Raw genomic sequence first — 14,415 nt, 5'->3', positions numbered from 1 at the left:
AACTGCCAAAGGGAAGGGCAGAAGTGCAGGGTGTCAGGCAACCCATAAAATCTGAGGCTCGAAGAGTGCCAGAAACGAATGTTCTAGTTTTCACTATGATCTCTGCATTTTACATCTCCCCTTATCTTATTTCTTTTGTTGCTGACATGCACATGCATTGCCTCTGGAACCTAGAGGATAGGAGAAGAAATCCCACTTCTTTTAGACTAGGTTGGGTCAGCCTGAATGATCAAGCAGCAGAGCTAATCTCATCTTCTCCAGCACATTGCTGGTTTTGCTACTGAACAATCCTCAAAGGGAAGAACTTCTACCTTGTCTTGAGCCCTTAGCAAAGAGGCTGGATGACTTAAGCCAAGAATACCTACTGGCCAAGAGCGATGCCACTTGCCACAGTTCTCACCAATATATGACGCATCATAAGAAGCAAAAATGACATGTCTAGAAACAGTGCAGACCCCAATGTCAGTATCTTTTACCATTTTACTTTGCTCCTCGAAAAGATGGTCAAGCAAAGGAAGTATCTGATACCAAACTTGGAATTTGCGAGGCAACAGTAACCATGCAATTGGTGACATGGGTTCCTAATTTATCCAAGTACATCACTATCCAGGAAATCAATCTTTCAGGTATTTTGGTTGGGTAGGCCAGAACAATGGGCTCTTAGATTTCCCACTCAAAGACTCCTAGAGCAGAGATGGGTCACTGGCAGCCCAACGGTTGCATCTGGACCACCAGGTCATTTTATTTGGGTCACAACAGTTAAGAGGTGATTTATTCTGCAATGACATTTCTTATTTCTCAATCTTTTTTTTTTTGGCGGGGGAGGGGGGGACGGGACGTGCTGTGATAAACATACCATGAGTATAAAGTGCTTGTTTCAATATGGAAGACTGATGGCTAGAGAGAGTAGTTGTGCACTTCTTTGAGTTGCATGTATGCTGAACAGAAGGAAACTCAATACCCTGAAACATCAGAACTATGTCTGCTGTGCTGAGTGAGGTAGGAAATGGCTCACTGACAAACCAGTGGTTGATTCTTCTGCCTTCACAGTTTATCACAAGTAAAAGAAAGACAGAGAACACTAAGTCTCCCATGCACAGTGGGAGTGTGACTATCTTTGTACTTAAAATGGAGGTAAGCACCAATGCCTCATATGTTTGCAAGTCATGACAATGACAAATGAATAACCCGAAAAATCACCACAGCACCAATCACAAAGCAAATAATGAAATACATGCAGGGATAAGCCACTGTGACTTATCTAAAAGGCAAAGTTTTAAGGCAGAAGAGTTGTTTTGCTAGAGTTACCCCAGTACAAACTTTGGGTCTTACTGCATCCTACCTTGTCACTCTTGAGATGGCATGGGCTAGAAAGACACTGAGGAAGAGGGAAAGAGTGAAAATGTGCAGTGCAAATGGTAAAGGCGTTTGGTGATGACAAAATGGCAAAAAAAAGATTCAAAACAGTATCTCTATGTACAGTTTTGTGAAGAGTTTCACATATCCATGAACACGTGGAAGGGAAGGTGAACAAACCACCATGCCTGATTTTTTCTTCTTTGGCATTAGGCGACAGTACAGCTGTGTCACATGTAAGTCAGCTATGATATATGTAGGGACAATTGACAGTAATGTTAACATGAAAAGAACAGGAGGACTTGTGGCACCTTAGAGACTAACAAATTTATTTGAGCATAAGCTTTCGTGAGCTACAGCTCACTTCATCGGACATGCATGTCATGAATAACTTATGAAATTAGCTTCATTACACAGAACAACAAAGGGTCCAGATATTTTTGGTGTGCTTCAGGAAGCTGTTCCAGGTTTTGGAGATTTTAAGAAGTTGCAGGTTGTTGTAACAGATGGGAGCACCTGCTATGCATGGCTCAAGGGCTGGGTTTCCAGGTTTACTGGCACACTGCCCAACACTGCCCTGCATTATTCATCAAGAGTCGTTGTGTGGAAAATCGTTGAATTTTAATCACATCATAAATGTGCTCATGAAACTTACAAACATGATACAAGGTACAAACAGATCACTCAGCCAACACAAATTAGTAGCTTTTCTTGATGAAGTGGATGCACAGTAGGACAATTTGCAGCTATACTGAGAAGTGTGATGGATAAGTCATGGAAAATGTTCCTCGTAAGATTCTTTCCAATGAAAAACACTGAGAGTGTCACCTTCCTGAAAGACACTGAGTTCTGATACTACGGAGTTTCAGGAAAAACTGGAAGATTCAGTTTCTCTGTGCTATACAGCATTTTTGAGAGACATAACTTGAATTGTTTGAATCTGCACCTGCAAGGCATGGACTAGACTGCATCAGACCTCGTTGCTCAGATGGATGGGTTCTGAAGTAAGCTCACAGTTATTAACACTCACCTGTTACATTTGAATTTGCCCACTTTACAACCTGTGATGCACATACATCAGAACTACAAGAGTGCGAATCAGAGTTTAGCAGGAACTATACTCACAGTGAAATGCTGCTGCTCAATTTCAACGAACATTTAAAGCATTTTGAAAGTTTTCAACCTCATCTGATGCTTTTTAATGATCCACTTGCAGCTGTTGTCAGTGACCAGCCTTCTGAACTGCAACTAGAACTGTGCAAACTGCAGAACCTTTCTTTGTTGTAGAGAAGAATAAAAGGGACACTCAGTTTTGGAAACTGCTTACTGAGTCCCATTTCCCAAATCTGAGAAAGTAGGTGTTGAAATTGTGCTCTCTGTTTCGGAGAACCCATTTGTAAAAGTGACTTCTCCAGACTGAAATCCAAGGAAAGGAACCAATTGAAAAATGAAACACTCTTCCATCTTATGCAGGTTGGATGCACTAAAATTGATACACATATGCCCCTCAGTGTGCACAAAGGTTCACTCTTAAGTTTCACACTGACGGACCAGATACTGTAACAATGACAAGCAGCAGAAAAAAAATGTTAAGAAAGATGTGTTTGGTTTTTTGTTATTTTTATTTACTAAACCCCAGCACATCTGCACAGAGACTAAAAGGTTAGTGAAAAATGTGTTTAAACTGTTGTAAGGTTTTATTGTTTCTTTTCCTATTATTATATAAAGGTCATGCTATAGGGGACTTTTATAATTAGGACCACTTCAGTTTTACATTGTTAATACACCTTAACTGTATGCTAACATGCTGCAGTGTAGCAAGCATTTCTGAGTTATGCCATATGTATCCTCTAAAAGAAAACATTTGGCTCGGCAAAGGATTTTAAGGGATTTTGTGGCCCTCTATTACCTTAAAGTTACCCATCTCTGCACTACAGAACCAGGATACATGTATAAGAATACCTGTTTGGGGCCTGGTTCCCACTATCTGCCTCTTTAGTGACAGCAGGCACAGATGCTGGAATCCACCAAATACCTTGACCAGTGTTCAACAAACCTTAATCGACAGCCAAGGTCACTTTTCCTTTTCCCTTAAACTACAATTTATCAAAAGATAAGTCTTTTCTTGGCTGCTGTTGTACCCAGCTCTAAAGAGTCACTCAACCAAACCAGCAACTCCCCAAAAGTTGTTGTCATCAGGAGGTGAGAGATGCAGATTATCAGGAGAAACAGAAAACACTGCAACTTTGTGGTCAAAGGACTGATTCACATCACCTACTAGCAAGTCATGGTGGATGCTGGCCAGCAATAACTGAAGTTCCAAAATGGGAGATGGTGGCAGTTGCAGCTTAGCCCTATTAGGAGGGGCAAAAGAGTGAGTATAAAGAACCCGGCTTCTCAGATGGCCTCTTCTGGTATGTCTGTACTGCAGCTGAGAGCATGCCTTCCAGCCTGGGTAGACAGACACGCAGTAGTTTGCCAGAGCTAGCAGGCTAAAAATAGCAGTGTGGATGTTGTGACATGGACTAGCTGTCGGAGAACAAGACTACCCAACCCCCTGGGTCTGTACTCAGACAGACAGACCATGCTGCCGCCTGTGCCACAATGTCTACACCAGTAATGTGATGGTCTATCCAGGATGGAAGGCTCAGTCCCAGCTGTACTGTAGACATACCATTACAGTCCTCTGGTGCCCAGGATGTTGAAAGAGGTCCTTACCAATCTAAGTTAAATGGGGTGGGGGGGGGGGGGAGACACATACTGATCAAGTAGTGCTATATAAAAAACAAGACATTCTTGAGGTGCTTGGGAGGGAAAAGCAGCTTCACCAGAAGCTCTAGCAGCTTTGACCCCCTTCGGAAAGGGATCCTACAAAAAAATTACACGAAGACACCTGAGCAATCCTGAAGATCTAGCTTCTAGTGGAACCCAAGTGAACAACATGGAGGAACTAAAGTCCTTATCTCTAGAAGCTACGCAGATGAACCTCCAAGCTCATCCCATACGGCCCCAAGACTGACCTGGACAGCCCTGGAACTGAGGCTGAATGAAGAAACCCAGGTACACGGTCTAGATCCATAAAGAAACACTAACATACCTCTCTTGTGAGGAATGGGCACCATGTGGAAGACAGAGGGCATCTGCATTGGGGGAACTACACCATCCACGAAAGAAGAGCCAAACTGAATACTAGCAATTGAGACTAGAAAAAGGGCCAGAGACACCCTCAAAATAGAGGGAGTACAGAGATCTTGGATCTGTAGAAATGCTTACAGAATGTATATATATATCAGAAATGTGTAATGCTACCTCTGAGGTTATAAACACCCAACTCCTCTTACCGTTCCTTAAGGTCCTCTCTACCCACAGAAACACTATTTGTATCTGAGCTACACAGCAGAGGGAAGGAAAGAGGCTAAAGTACATCTCTGTTGTGACAATCTCCACACAGACTCCACAGAAGACTAACTAGCACTGACCTTTCTGAGGACTCCTGCTGCTTAAACAGTGACTGCAGCACTGCCTTCCCAAAACCAGCATTTGTTCTTGATACCAGGTCAAGAAAATGGTGATTTATGAAGTTGTGCATTGAATATATAGCAGCCTTACAAATTTCATGTAAGGACACTCTGGACATATGTTACACTGACATCGCAACTTATGTGGTTGAGAGCACCCCTAGGTACTGAGTCAAAATTTAATATTACTGATTATATTTATTATGGTAGTACCTACAGGCCAACCAAGAACAGGGTCCCATTGTGCTAGGTGGTGTATAAACACACATGACTCTTGCCTCAATCTAAATATACAAGACAGATACACAGTGGGGGAAGGGGTATAATACACAACTCTCAATGAGAACATTTAACAATGCTCTCAAATGGAGATAAACAAGATTTTGAGAACAAGACCCCAGCTTAGAACAGACCCCTGAAGTCTGATGGCAGGTGAGGCTGTGATAGGGAACCCCACAGGAATTTTCAAAGCAGCAGAATTACAGGGAAATAACTTTAAAGATACCACAGAAACAGGGGTTTCAGTTGTGGAAAGTAAAAGGCCCAAGGGACATCTCACTATGAAAGAGAATAGAGACACTGTGAGTTAGCAGTGGGAGGAGCAGTTTCAGGTTGCCTGGATCCACATTAGCAGACTTATCAGTTTAGTTTGAACAGGTTCTCAAATTTGCTGAAATACAAGTCTTCTCCAACTGCTTCTCAGAACATCAGAAAACCGGTTGAAGCACTTGTGTATGAATGTGAAGTGTTTCACAAGCACTGTAGGAGGTAAAACAAATTCTTAGAACACTCACCTTCTCTAGCATAAAAACACCTTAGTATTCTCTAAGTAGTAGCTAATAGCTCTTTTGACAAAGAGGATGAGCAACTTCACCTCCCAAGAATAGCTATGGGGCTTTGGAAAAAAGTCAGGCAATGACAGCAACTGACAAAGACTTCTAAAAAATTGTTTCACCAGGGGATCAACAATGGTCTTGTTTTGCAAACCCATACACCCTTACACAAAATTCTGTTTTTTAACCCAGCTCAACAAAACATATTTTAAAACCAGTTGGGGCCACAATGTAGATGAGATACTCTGAACTCTGAGTCAGTTTCAAAACCCCCTTGATACAAAAATATTAAAACTGATAAACAGCAGAGAAAACTGCACATCCAACTAAGAATTACAAATATAAACAAAATGTTCTAACTACCATGCTATTTAACCGCTATTTGCAAATAGTTCTGCTAACAAAACCAAATTTTTTCCCCCCTTTCTTGGTTGTGTGACTGCTCCAGCAGGGATATTTATACACTTGGTCCATGAAAAGTTTGGCTTGCGCAATACTGTGTTCTCCCTCAACGTGGCCCCCTCATACAATGGGGGTTAAAGGTCCACCTGCATGGCTGGAGTTGTAGGATCAAGGACTATGACTGCAGACTGTTGCTCAAAAACAGTCCTATGGCCATGTGGCTAGGCACATGACTCTCATATATGCCAAATGTCTTGGTGGAGAATTAACACTTCTCAAAGATTTCCATTCTAAAAGATTTTTAGTTGCTTGTAACTTTTTCCAACTTTCACCTTTCAGACTCAAATTTTCCAGCTCATTTCTTTGCCCCAGGGTGATTTAAAACAAACAAAACGGAGCAAAATGATTCATCTGTGTGAAAAGACTGAAAATAAGTATTTGAAAGGTAACGAAAGTTTGCCACCTTCTACTGAATATGTCTAGTGCCTCAGTGAGAAGGGATACAAACTTGATACGTAGCAGGAACAGTTCTAGTTGATACATATGCCTTTCTGTGGTGGTGATGGCAAAATCTACTTTGATTTTTGTCAAGGGACAATAGTTTAAAAACATACTTCACCCATATTCACTAGTCCTCATTCCCCACAAACAATGGTTGGTTTGTTTTTTAAACAAAGTATCCCACTGTGCTACTGGTACTAGACATGCATATGTAAGTTGAGTGAAATAGTTTATCACTGAAAGTGCATGCAGACCATCTTTCCATGGGACATTCGAAAGCCTGTATGGAGAAGTCCTGAGTCATGAAAGAACTTACTAAGTGCGAGTTTTGTGAATTTTACTGTTATCTAGTTATGAAATTTCTTTGATTTACTATTCCTTTTTAAATCCTAGGAAACTTTGTATGTATGAATTAAAATTAATTTTAGTATGTATACTTTCAGAAATTTAGCACTGTCAGACTTTTTTGGTCCAAATTCTCTTAAAAACAGAACACAGACTCTCGTGTACAGACTGCATTTTAAGAAAATAGGTTGTACATAAACTGAGTATTACTGTATCTAATTGTTATGACTATAGACAGGGCCATGGTCAACAGCTCAGGTCGCTCTTAGCTGGGGCAACCATTGTATCAGGCAACCGAACCTATAATCAATCACCCTTGCTCTTTAAGGTTCAATGGCCACAGGCTAGTAGGCATCAGTGCTTGAAATGCTGCTGCGGCACTGCTGCTTTAGCTCCACCATGCACCATGGCAGCACTGCCAGGGCAGCTGAAGTAGGAGAACAGGGAGCCCTTAAAGTACGAAGATGCTCAGAGACTGGTGTCCATCCACCACCCCATCTCAAGCCCTCCCTTTTTCATAGCACTGGTCTTAACCGCCACACATAACCTTTCTTTCCCCAAGCTCATACACACACCTGCTTCCCCTCAACTCCAACTAGCTCCTGCTGAATCCCTGCACTCCCTCAGGTGCCCCCAACCACAGAAAACAGCACTGTGGAGAGCCAAAGGGAGAAAAAGTGGCTATGTGCATTAGCAGAGATGTGAAAAGGTCAATGAAGAAAGATTGCCTGGTCTCTCCAGTCCAGATTCCTGCCAAGTGTATACCCCTGGTCTCCCCAAAACAGAACAACACTTCACTTAACTGCCCCATATCACAGCCCCTGGCCTCCCCCCACTACATCCCTCTACTCCCTATATATCCCTGCTTATCCACTTTGACTTCCTGGGAGAACTCTTTTCTGCCATTCCCCACATGCCCAGTAATCCCCTCTCACCTATTTTAAATACCCTTGCTGCCCAGTTTGACTCCAGAGTTTCACAATCAACATTTTAAAAAAGTGAATAATATCTTCCTTTTCAGCTATGACAGTTTCATGTGCTGGAAGTTTACCTTGTAGTTTTGCCTATATACATGTAAAGAATTAAAATGACAAAATACAAATCAAACAATTAGTCTATAATTCCAGATAACTAAACCAGTAAGTCACCTGCAAATTAAAGGTCAGATTCACCACTGCACTCCTGTTACTTTGTGCTGTTCTGGTGATGCAAAACACCTGTAAACTCATCTTAAATTAGGGCTAGATGCTTTATGAGGCTCCAGAGCAACACCAGAATCAGAACATACTGATGAATCAGGTCACAGAAGTTAAAATAAAAAAGTAATTTTAAGGTTGATATTACACATCAACTCACTGGAGATATCACATGGTAACATGTGCGTTTGAGTTTCTTATTTAGTGTTCAGACATGACATCTTTATTTTTTTAAAAAAACAATGATATTTTCAGATAAAATGTTTAATTGCAGTTAAGATAGAGAGTATGTACGAGTAACTAAGGGTAAAACACACATTACAGGAATATCACAGCTACATCAAAAACAGGCATTACAAACCTAGGAAATTGAGAAATCCAAACACAGAAATGCACAATTAAAACACCGGAACAACCTTCACTTGACCTTTTTAGTATGTGCGGTGCCAGATTAAATTAAAGTGATTTTTAATTATACTGTGGGGTAATCTTTGTTTTTCCTCATGGTGTCAATACAAGACAGAGTTAAGGTTGTTTAGTCCATTTCCATATGTTGATAGGACTGGATTTCTTAGCACAGACAGAAAGATGGGGGGTGGCGAGTGTTGGTGTTATATTGGAGGGTGTGAGGTCCTGGCACCAATGTGATGCCCCATCGGGTGGGGGGGGGAGAGCAGGCACATAGAGACACATCATGGTGGGGTGTGACCAACTGGAGAGGAGACACTTCTGCTTGGACAGTCATGGGAGCTGGGGGTGCGAAGAGGTCAGAGGCGGGGACTGGGAAGGGGGTGAATTAAGAGGCAAGGGAGACCATGGCGCAGAGAGAGACATCTCTAAAGGGTAATATTGGCTCAGAAACGCCTTGTAGGGACAACTAGGACGGAAGACCTAAGGAAGACAGTGAGGCCCCAGGCCAGACAACTCAGGGGAGGCCTGGGAACTAACACTCCACTGGGGGTGGGGGAATCCGGAGAGGAAGCCTGGGCACTGACACCCCACTGAGAGCAGTGGTTGGGGGGAAGGGAAGGAGGCCCAGACACTGATACCCCATGGGGGGGGGGGGTCTGGCACTAACACCCCACTGGGGCTGGTGGGAATCTGGGGAGGAGATCCAGTCAGACACCCCACCAGGGAGCATCAGGGGGAATCTGAGCCCGGACACTGACACCCAACAGGGATGGAGGAAACGTGAAGGGGAGGCCAAGGCAGGGAGGCTGACACCCCGCGGGGGGAGGAGACACTCGGACGCTGACACCCCAGGAGCGAACGGGGGGGGGCAGACACGGAGGGTGGGGGGAACACACGGACGCTGACACCCCACGGGGGGGAGCCCGGACACGGGCGCTGACCCCCGGGCCGTGCCGGTGAGGGCGGAGCCGCAGGCCGCGGGCGCTCGGGGCTGGCCGGGCCGGGCTCGCCAGTCACTCACCCAGGTGAGGAGACTCTCCCCGAGCTCGGCGCGCTCCAGGCTCTCCACGTTGAACATGATGCGGGCGGGCTCGGCAGGGCACGGCCGCCAGACACCGCTGCCGGGGCCGAGTCGCTGGCGCCGCCGCTTCCCTGGGCCGGGCTGTGGCGCAGACACGTCACCGGGCCGCCGCCGCCGCCGCCGCCGGGACCCGCCCGCTCCCGCCGCCGCCGCGCATGCGCCAGGCGCGCCTCACGCGCACAGGGCGGGCGGGGGCTGGAGTCTGGCCACGGGGAGGCCTCGGCTGAGCCAGAAGCGGAGAGAGGTACCGACCCCTGCCCGACTGGCCGGACCCTGCCCCGGGGCGAGCCTGGCTGGACCCGCCCTCTAGGGCGCCTGGCGAGCCGGCTACCCCTCCCGCACCGAACACCCCCTCCCCCAGGGCGCCCGGTCCCGTGCCGAGCCACGCCACCCCTCCCCCACCGAACACACCCCCCTCGGGCGCCCGGCCCTGGAGCGAGCCCCGCCACCCCTCCCCCACCGAACACCCCCCCCCCCCCGGGCGCCCGCCCCTGGAGCGAGCCCCGCCACCCCTCCCCCACCGAACACACCCCCCCTCGGGCGCCCGGCCCTAGAGCGAGCCCCGCCACCCTCCCCCACCGAACACACACCCCCTCGGGCGCCCGGCCTCACGGCGAGCCCCGCCACCCCTCCCCCACCGAACACACCCCCCTCGGGCGCCCGGCCTCACGGCGAGCCCCTCACCCCTCCCTCACCGAACACACCCCCCTCGGGCGCCCGGCCCCACGGCGAGCCCCGCCACCCCTCCCTCACCGAACACACCCCCCCCTCGGGCGCCCGGCCCCGGAGCGAGCCCCTCACCCCTCCTCCACCGAACACACCCCCCTCGGGCGCCCGGCCCCACGGCGAGCCCCGCCACCCCTCCCCCACCGAACACACCCCCCTCGGGCGCCCGGCCCCACGGCGAGCCCCGCCACCCCTCCCCCACCGAACACACCCCCCCTTGGGTGCCTAGCCCTGGAGCGAGCCCCCCCTCCAAACACGCCCCCCCCACACACACACTCAGGCACCTGGCCCTGGAGCGAGCCCCCCCCCCCCCCCCCGCGCCTGGCTCCAGGGTGAGCTGGACCACTCCTCTCTCATGACACATATACCCCCCTGGTCCTGGGGCAAGCATGGCCACTCCTCCCTCCACCAAATACACATCCCCTCTTGGGCACCTGGTCTCAGGGCGAGCCCCACCACTCCTCCCCCACCAAGTACACCACCCTCAGGCGCCTGGCCCCAGGGCGAGTCCCACCCCCTACCCGCCAACACTCCCCTTGGGCGCCTGATCCCTGGCGAGCCTTCGCTGCTCCTCCCCCACGAAACACGTTACACACGCTCCTACCTCTATGGCCCTTGTAGGCCACTGCATCCCGATGTGAGCCCGGATATTCCTCCTCCCGCTTTGGGTCCCCAGATCCGGGTGTGAGCCTGGTTTCTATCACCACCATATTTACTTGGCCACCCTGCCACCTATTCTGTTCATTTCTCTCCCCAACATACAATGTATTGTCCTGCCTTCTTGCCTGGTTATGAATGAAATTTGGATCTAAACACAGTGTTCCACATAAGTGGTTGGTTTGAAAAAAGAAAACCTGGTCTATTTGGTTCTTTGTTTTCCATCTCCCAGTCCAGTCGATAAACATTAATTAGGGAACGCTGATGCCTAAAATGGTACAGCTCAGCACTCCAGTTTGGATGATTTTAGATGTCAACTGTTCTGAGAAACTAGGTTCCCAGCCCGTGGAGCTCAAAGAGCCAGGGTCCTTGCTCACACTCAATTTTTGACATTGACAGGGCATGCCCCTTATAACCACTACTGGCTCTTGGCCTTATTAGCCTGCATATTTCTATTGAGTTCTATGGAACTGCCGCAACAGGAGTGCTGAACAGTATATTGGTAGTTTTCAGAGTAACAGCCGTGTTAGTCTGTATTCGTAAAAAGAAAGGGAGGACTTGTGGCACCTCAGAGACTAACAAATTTGTTTGAGCATAAGCTTTCGTGAGCTACAGCTCGCTTCATCGGATGCATTCAGTGGTGTTTGCAGGTATGACCCATAGCTTGTCAAATCAAAGAGATGCTTGACATTTATATGTATTTATATAGTCTTTGTATTGCTCAGTTCAATAAAGAAATGTTTTTAAAAATGTGAAAGTAATATTTTTACATAAATAGTGGAAATGACCAGTTAAGATCATTTAATGCTGAGATAGATACTTGTTTCAGGAAGGCTGAGTTACCGTTCCCTTTCCATTAGGAATCTGTGAAGGCAGTTTTGCATGGGAGAAAGGTAGGTTACTTATAAGTAACCAGTATTCTCTGAAAATATTGCCTCCGCAGAGAAACACCCATCCTCTCTACTTCTTTGCTTCTCCATAGGATCTACATTGGGCAGGTCAATAGGAACTAGGGATTCAGTCTGTCATCATTCGGCAATGAACCAGGACACCCCAAGTTAGCTAACTGCTTTTAAATTGTTCCAACTATCTCACAACACAGTTTGTGGATTTATGAGGACAGTATATTCATAGAAATTATTACTAGTAAGTAATATAGTTTGAGAATGTGAGAGTGGCTTTTAAAAGGAGGAATTTGTCAGATATTTTTCTCATTCTTAAAATTGCTTCATATCTTCTTGATAAGGTCTTGTTTGTCCACAGTGAATTCCTGTTTACCCACAGAACAGGTAATGTATAGGCAGTGACTGAGTGTTTCCCCACCCTGCCTACCCAATATGTTTCAACTCTGCACTGGGTGGGGGGAATATGTAGAGGGGTGAGCGGGAAGTTCAGTCTCAGTAACCAGTTGAATCCTTAGCCTGTCTGCTGAGGTAGCCAAAAAGGATGTCAATTATGATGACTTATGTGATGTGGACACCCTATTAGCTAGGAATTGGACTGAAACTGGTTTTGTCTGTGTGCTGCAAGCTGTCTGCAGAGTTTCACCCATACAGTGAGAGAGAGGTCTTTCAGTTCTAACAAAATGTTTTAGTTCTGTAGTATCTTCTCTCAGGGATTCAGTCTTTGAAACTCTTCTTGGAGAGGAAGGGGTGTTTGTACCCTGCAACATTTTCACCCTCTGACGTATCTCTTCCCCCAGCAGGAGAGTAATACCTACTTTCTTCTTTCTCCTTTAGGAAAAGATGTTTCCCAGAGGCTACTGACCCCAGACTTCCCAAAGACCTAGTTCAGCAGGTAAGTGTATGGAATTGTCAGTCCTAAGGGTTTTTACATGGACACAAAGGACACCCTCCCAGTAAAACTGCACTTGCAGAGCTGAAGAACCTCAGCTTCTCAGGAAAATTTCCACTTTACTGGTAAAGCTACCAATGCTGTAAAGGTCTCTTTCACAAATACACTGAGTTCAGGGGTCAGTGGGAATCTGAGACTGGTAGAGGCTCTAAGAACAGTTGCTCATCCCTTGAGTGAGTGTTTCACATGGATCATGGTGACAGCATAGGTCTCGGTGACACCAAAAGTGCTGGTATAGATTTGATTGCACCAGCTAAGATGACTTATTTAATACTGTAATGTCAGAAGTATTGTAGCTGTATCTCTAAAGTAGTTACCCAGTAATGTTGATACTATTAATACTCACTGCTTGAACACTTAATAACACACTATCCGAATAAATAGTATTCGTTTTATTCTTCCCACAGAATTTATCTTGGCAATTAATAAATTACTCTTATTTTAAAAATTGCTCTTGTTGCTTGACTGTTTCAGATGTTGTCCTTCCTCCTTTTAGTTTGACTGTCTGCAGTTTTTATTAAGTATAATAAAAATTAACAAAATAGTCTTTAATATTGAAGCTTATTTATATTATTTTTACTTAAATGTGTAAACACATGCCTGGTATGCAAACATCTCATCATGTTTACATAGTCAAAATCAACAAATCCCTACTGCCTATGATATAGACAGCATCAGCTGATAACCCTCCATTCTGTAAAGATGCCATCTGCTAGAATTCTTGCTCATGGCTTTTAGTTCCTAGACTTGATACCAGCAGATCTTCCTCAGCTCTTAAAGAATGTTCGCCCAGAAGGAAGTGGCAAAGTGTGAGCCAGGGATATTAGGCATCTTATTGACATATCGTGAGCTACTGGAAGATAGACCAGGGTCTCTGTAGCCCCTTGGCATCCGATTCATGCAAGGTTTGATACTTTTAAAACTTCCCATTAAAAAGCCCCCTATGTCATGCAGTCTTAATGTAGTCTTGGCAATCTGATGAAAGTTCCTTTTAAACCATTTATTTCTGTGAATTTTAATCTCTGATGTGGAAATTCCTTTGGTAGTAGTGATACCAGCTTGTCAGGTAAGTTTCAGGGCCTAATGATTGATCTGTCTGACACCAGATTATACAAGCAATAAGTGTGCTAGAGTCTCCTCTGAGATTCCTCTGCAAGGTAGTGCTGGAGTTCCTGTCCTGCCAGTGTTTCTCCTATGCCCATGTACTTAACCCAGTGATGCCCTTCTCTATGCATTAATTGTTGAAAGGTCCCTGGGATTCTGCATGAAGTGGACTAAGGGAGCATAGAAATTGTCTGACTGGATCAGACCAATGGTCTGTCTAGTCTAGTATCCTACTTCCGACAGTGGCCAGTGCTTCACAGGAAGAAACCTTGCAGTAGGAAGATTTGGGATAATCTGGCACCAAGTAAAGTTTCCACTGTCCCCCAATATTTAAAGGGTAGTTTATGCCCCCAGAGTTTGAGGGCTTGTCTACATAGTAAAAGGAACCAAAATAACTACATCAGTTGTAGGTCACATCTTTAATTATATCA

General features: G+C 45.9%; 2 protein-coding genes across 10 annotated transcripts in view; one reads left to right on the top strand and one right to left on the bottom strand.

Annotated features, from left to right (window-relative positions):
• The window catches only part of HOOK3 (hook microtubule tethering protein 3), a 145,005-nt gene extending 135,278 nt beyond the window's left edge, over positions 1 to 9,727 (bottom strand). For 3 of the 4 annotated variants that reach the window (XM_077817915.1, XM_077817914.1, XM_077817916.1), the window contains exon 1: positions 9,584 to 9,727. In XM_077817915.1, the coding sequence (XP_077674041.1) occupies positions 9,584 to 9,640 (57 nt within the window). In that variant the 5' untranslated portion in view covers positions 9,641 to 9,727. The remainder of the gene's footprint in view (positions 1 to 9,583) is intronic. The other variant, XM_077817917.1, reaches the window with a different exon arrangement.
• A 73-nt stretch (positions 9,728 to 9,800) lies between these two features.
• Positions 9,801 to 14,415, top strand: part of RNF170 (ring finger protein 170) — a 44,479-nt gene continuing 39,864 nt past the window's right edge. For 3 of the 6 annotated variants that reach the window (XM_077817905.1, XM_077817901.1, XM_077817903.1), the window contains exons 1-2: positions 9,801 to 9,887; positions 12,766 to 12,823. Coding sequence is in view for 1 of the 6 variants with exons in the window: in XM_077817904.1 (XP_077674030.1) it covers positions 11,909 to 11,919; positions 12,766 to 12,823 (69 nt within the window). In the remaining 5 variants the exon portion in view is untranslated. Of the gene's footprint in view, positions 9,888 to 10,829; positions 11,677 to 11,858; positions 11,920 to 12,765; positions 12,824 to 14,415 lie in introns of those variants that run through there. The other 3 variants (XM_077817902.1, XM_077817906.1, XM_077817904.1) reach the window with 3 other exon arrangements.

The sequence above is a fragment of the Eretmochelys imbricata genome, chromosome 5, assembly GCF_965152235.1.
Source record: "Eretmochelys imbricata isolate rEreImb1 chromosome 5, rEreImb1.hap1, whole genome shotgun sequence".
NCBI classification, from domain to species: domain Eukaryota; kingdom Metazoa; phylum Chordata; order Testudines; family Cheloniidae; genus Eretmochelys; species Eretmochelys imbricata.
Note: the sequence above shows the minus strand (reverse complement) of the source record. Positions and strands in the feature narration are given on the sequence as shown.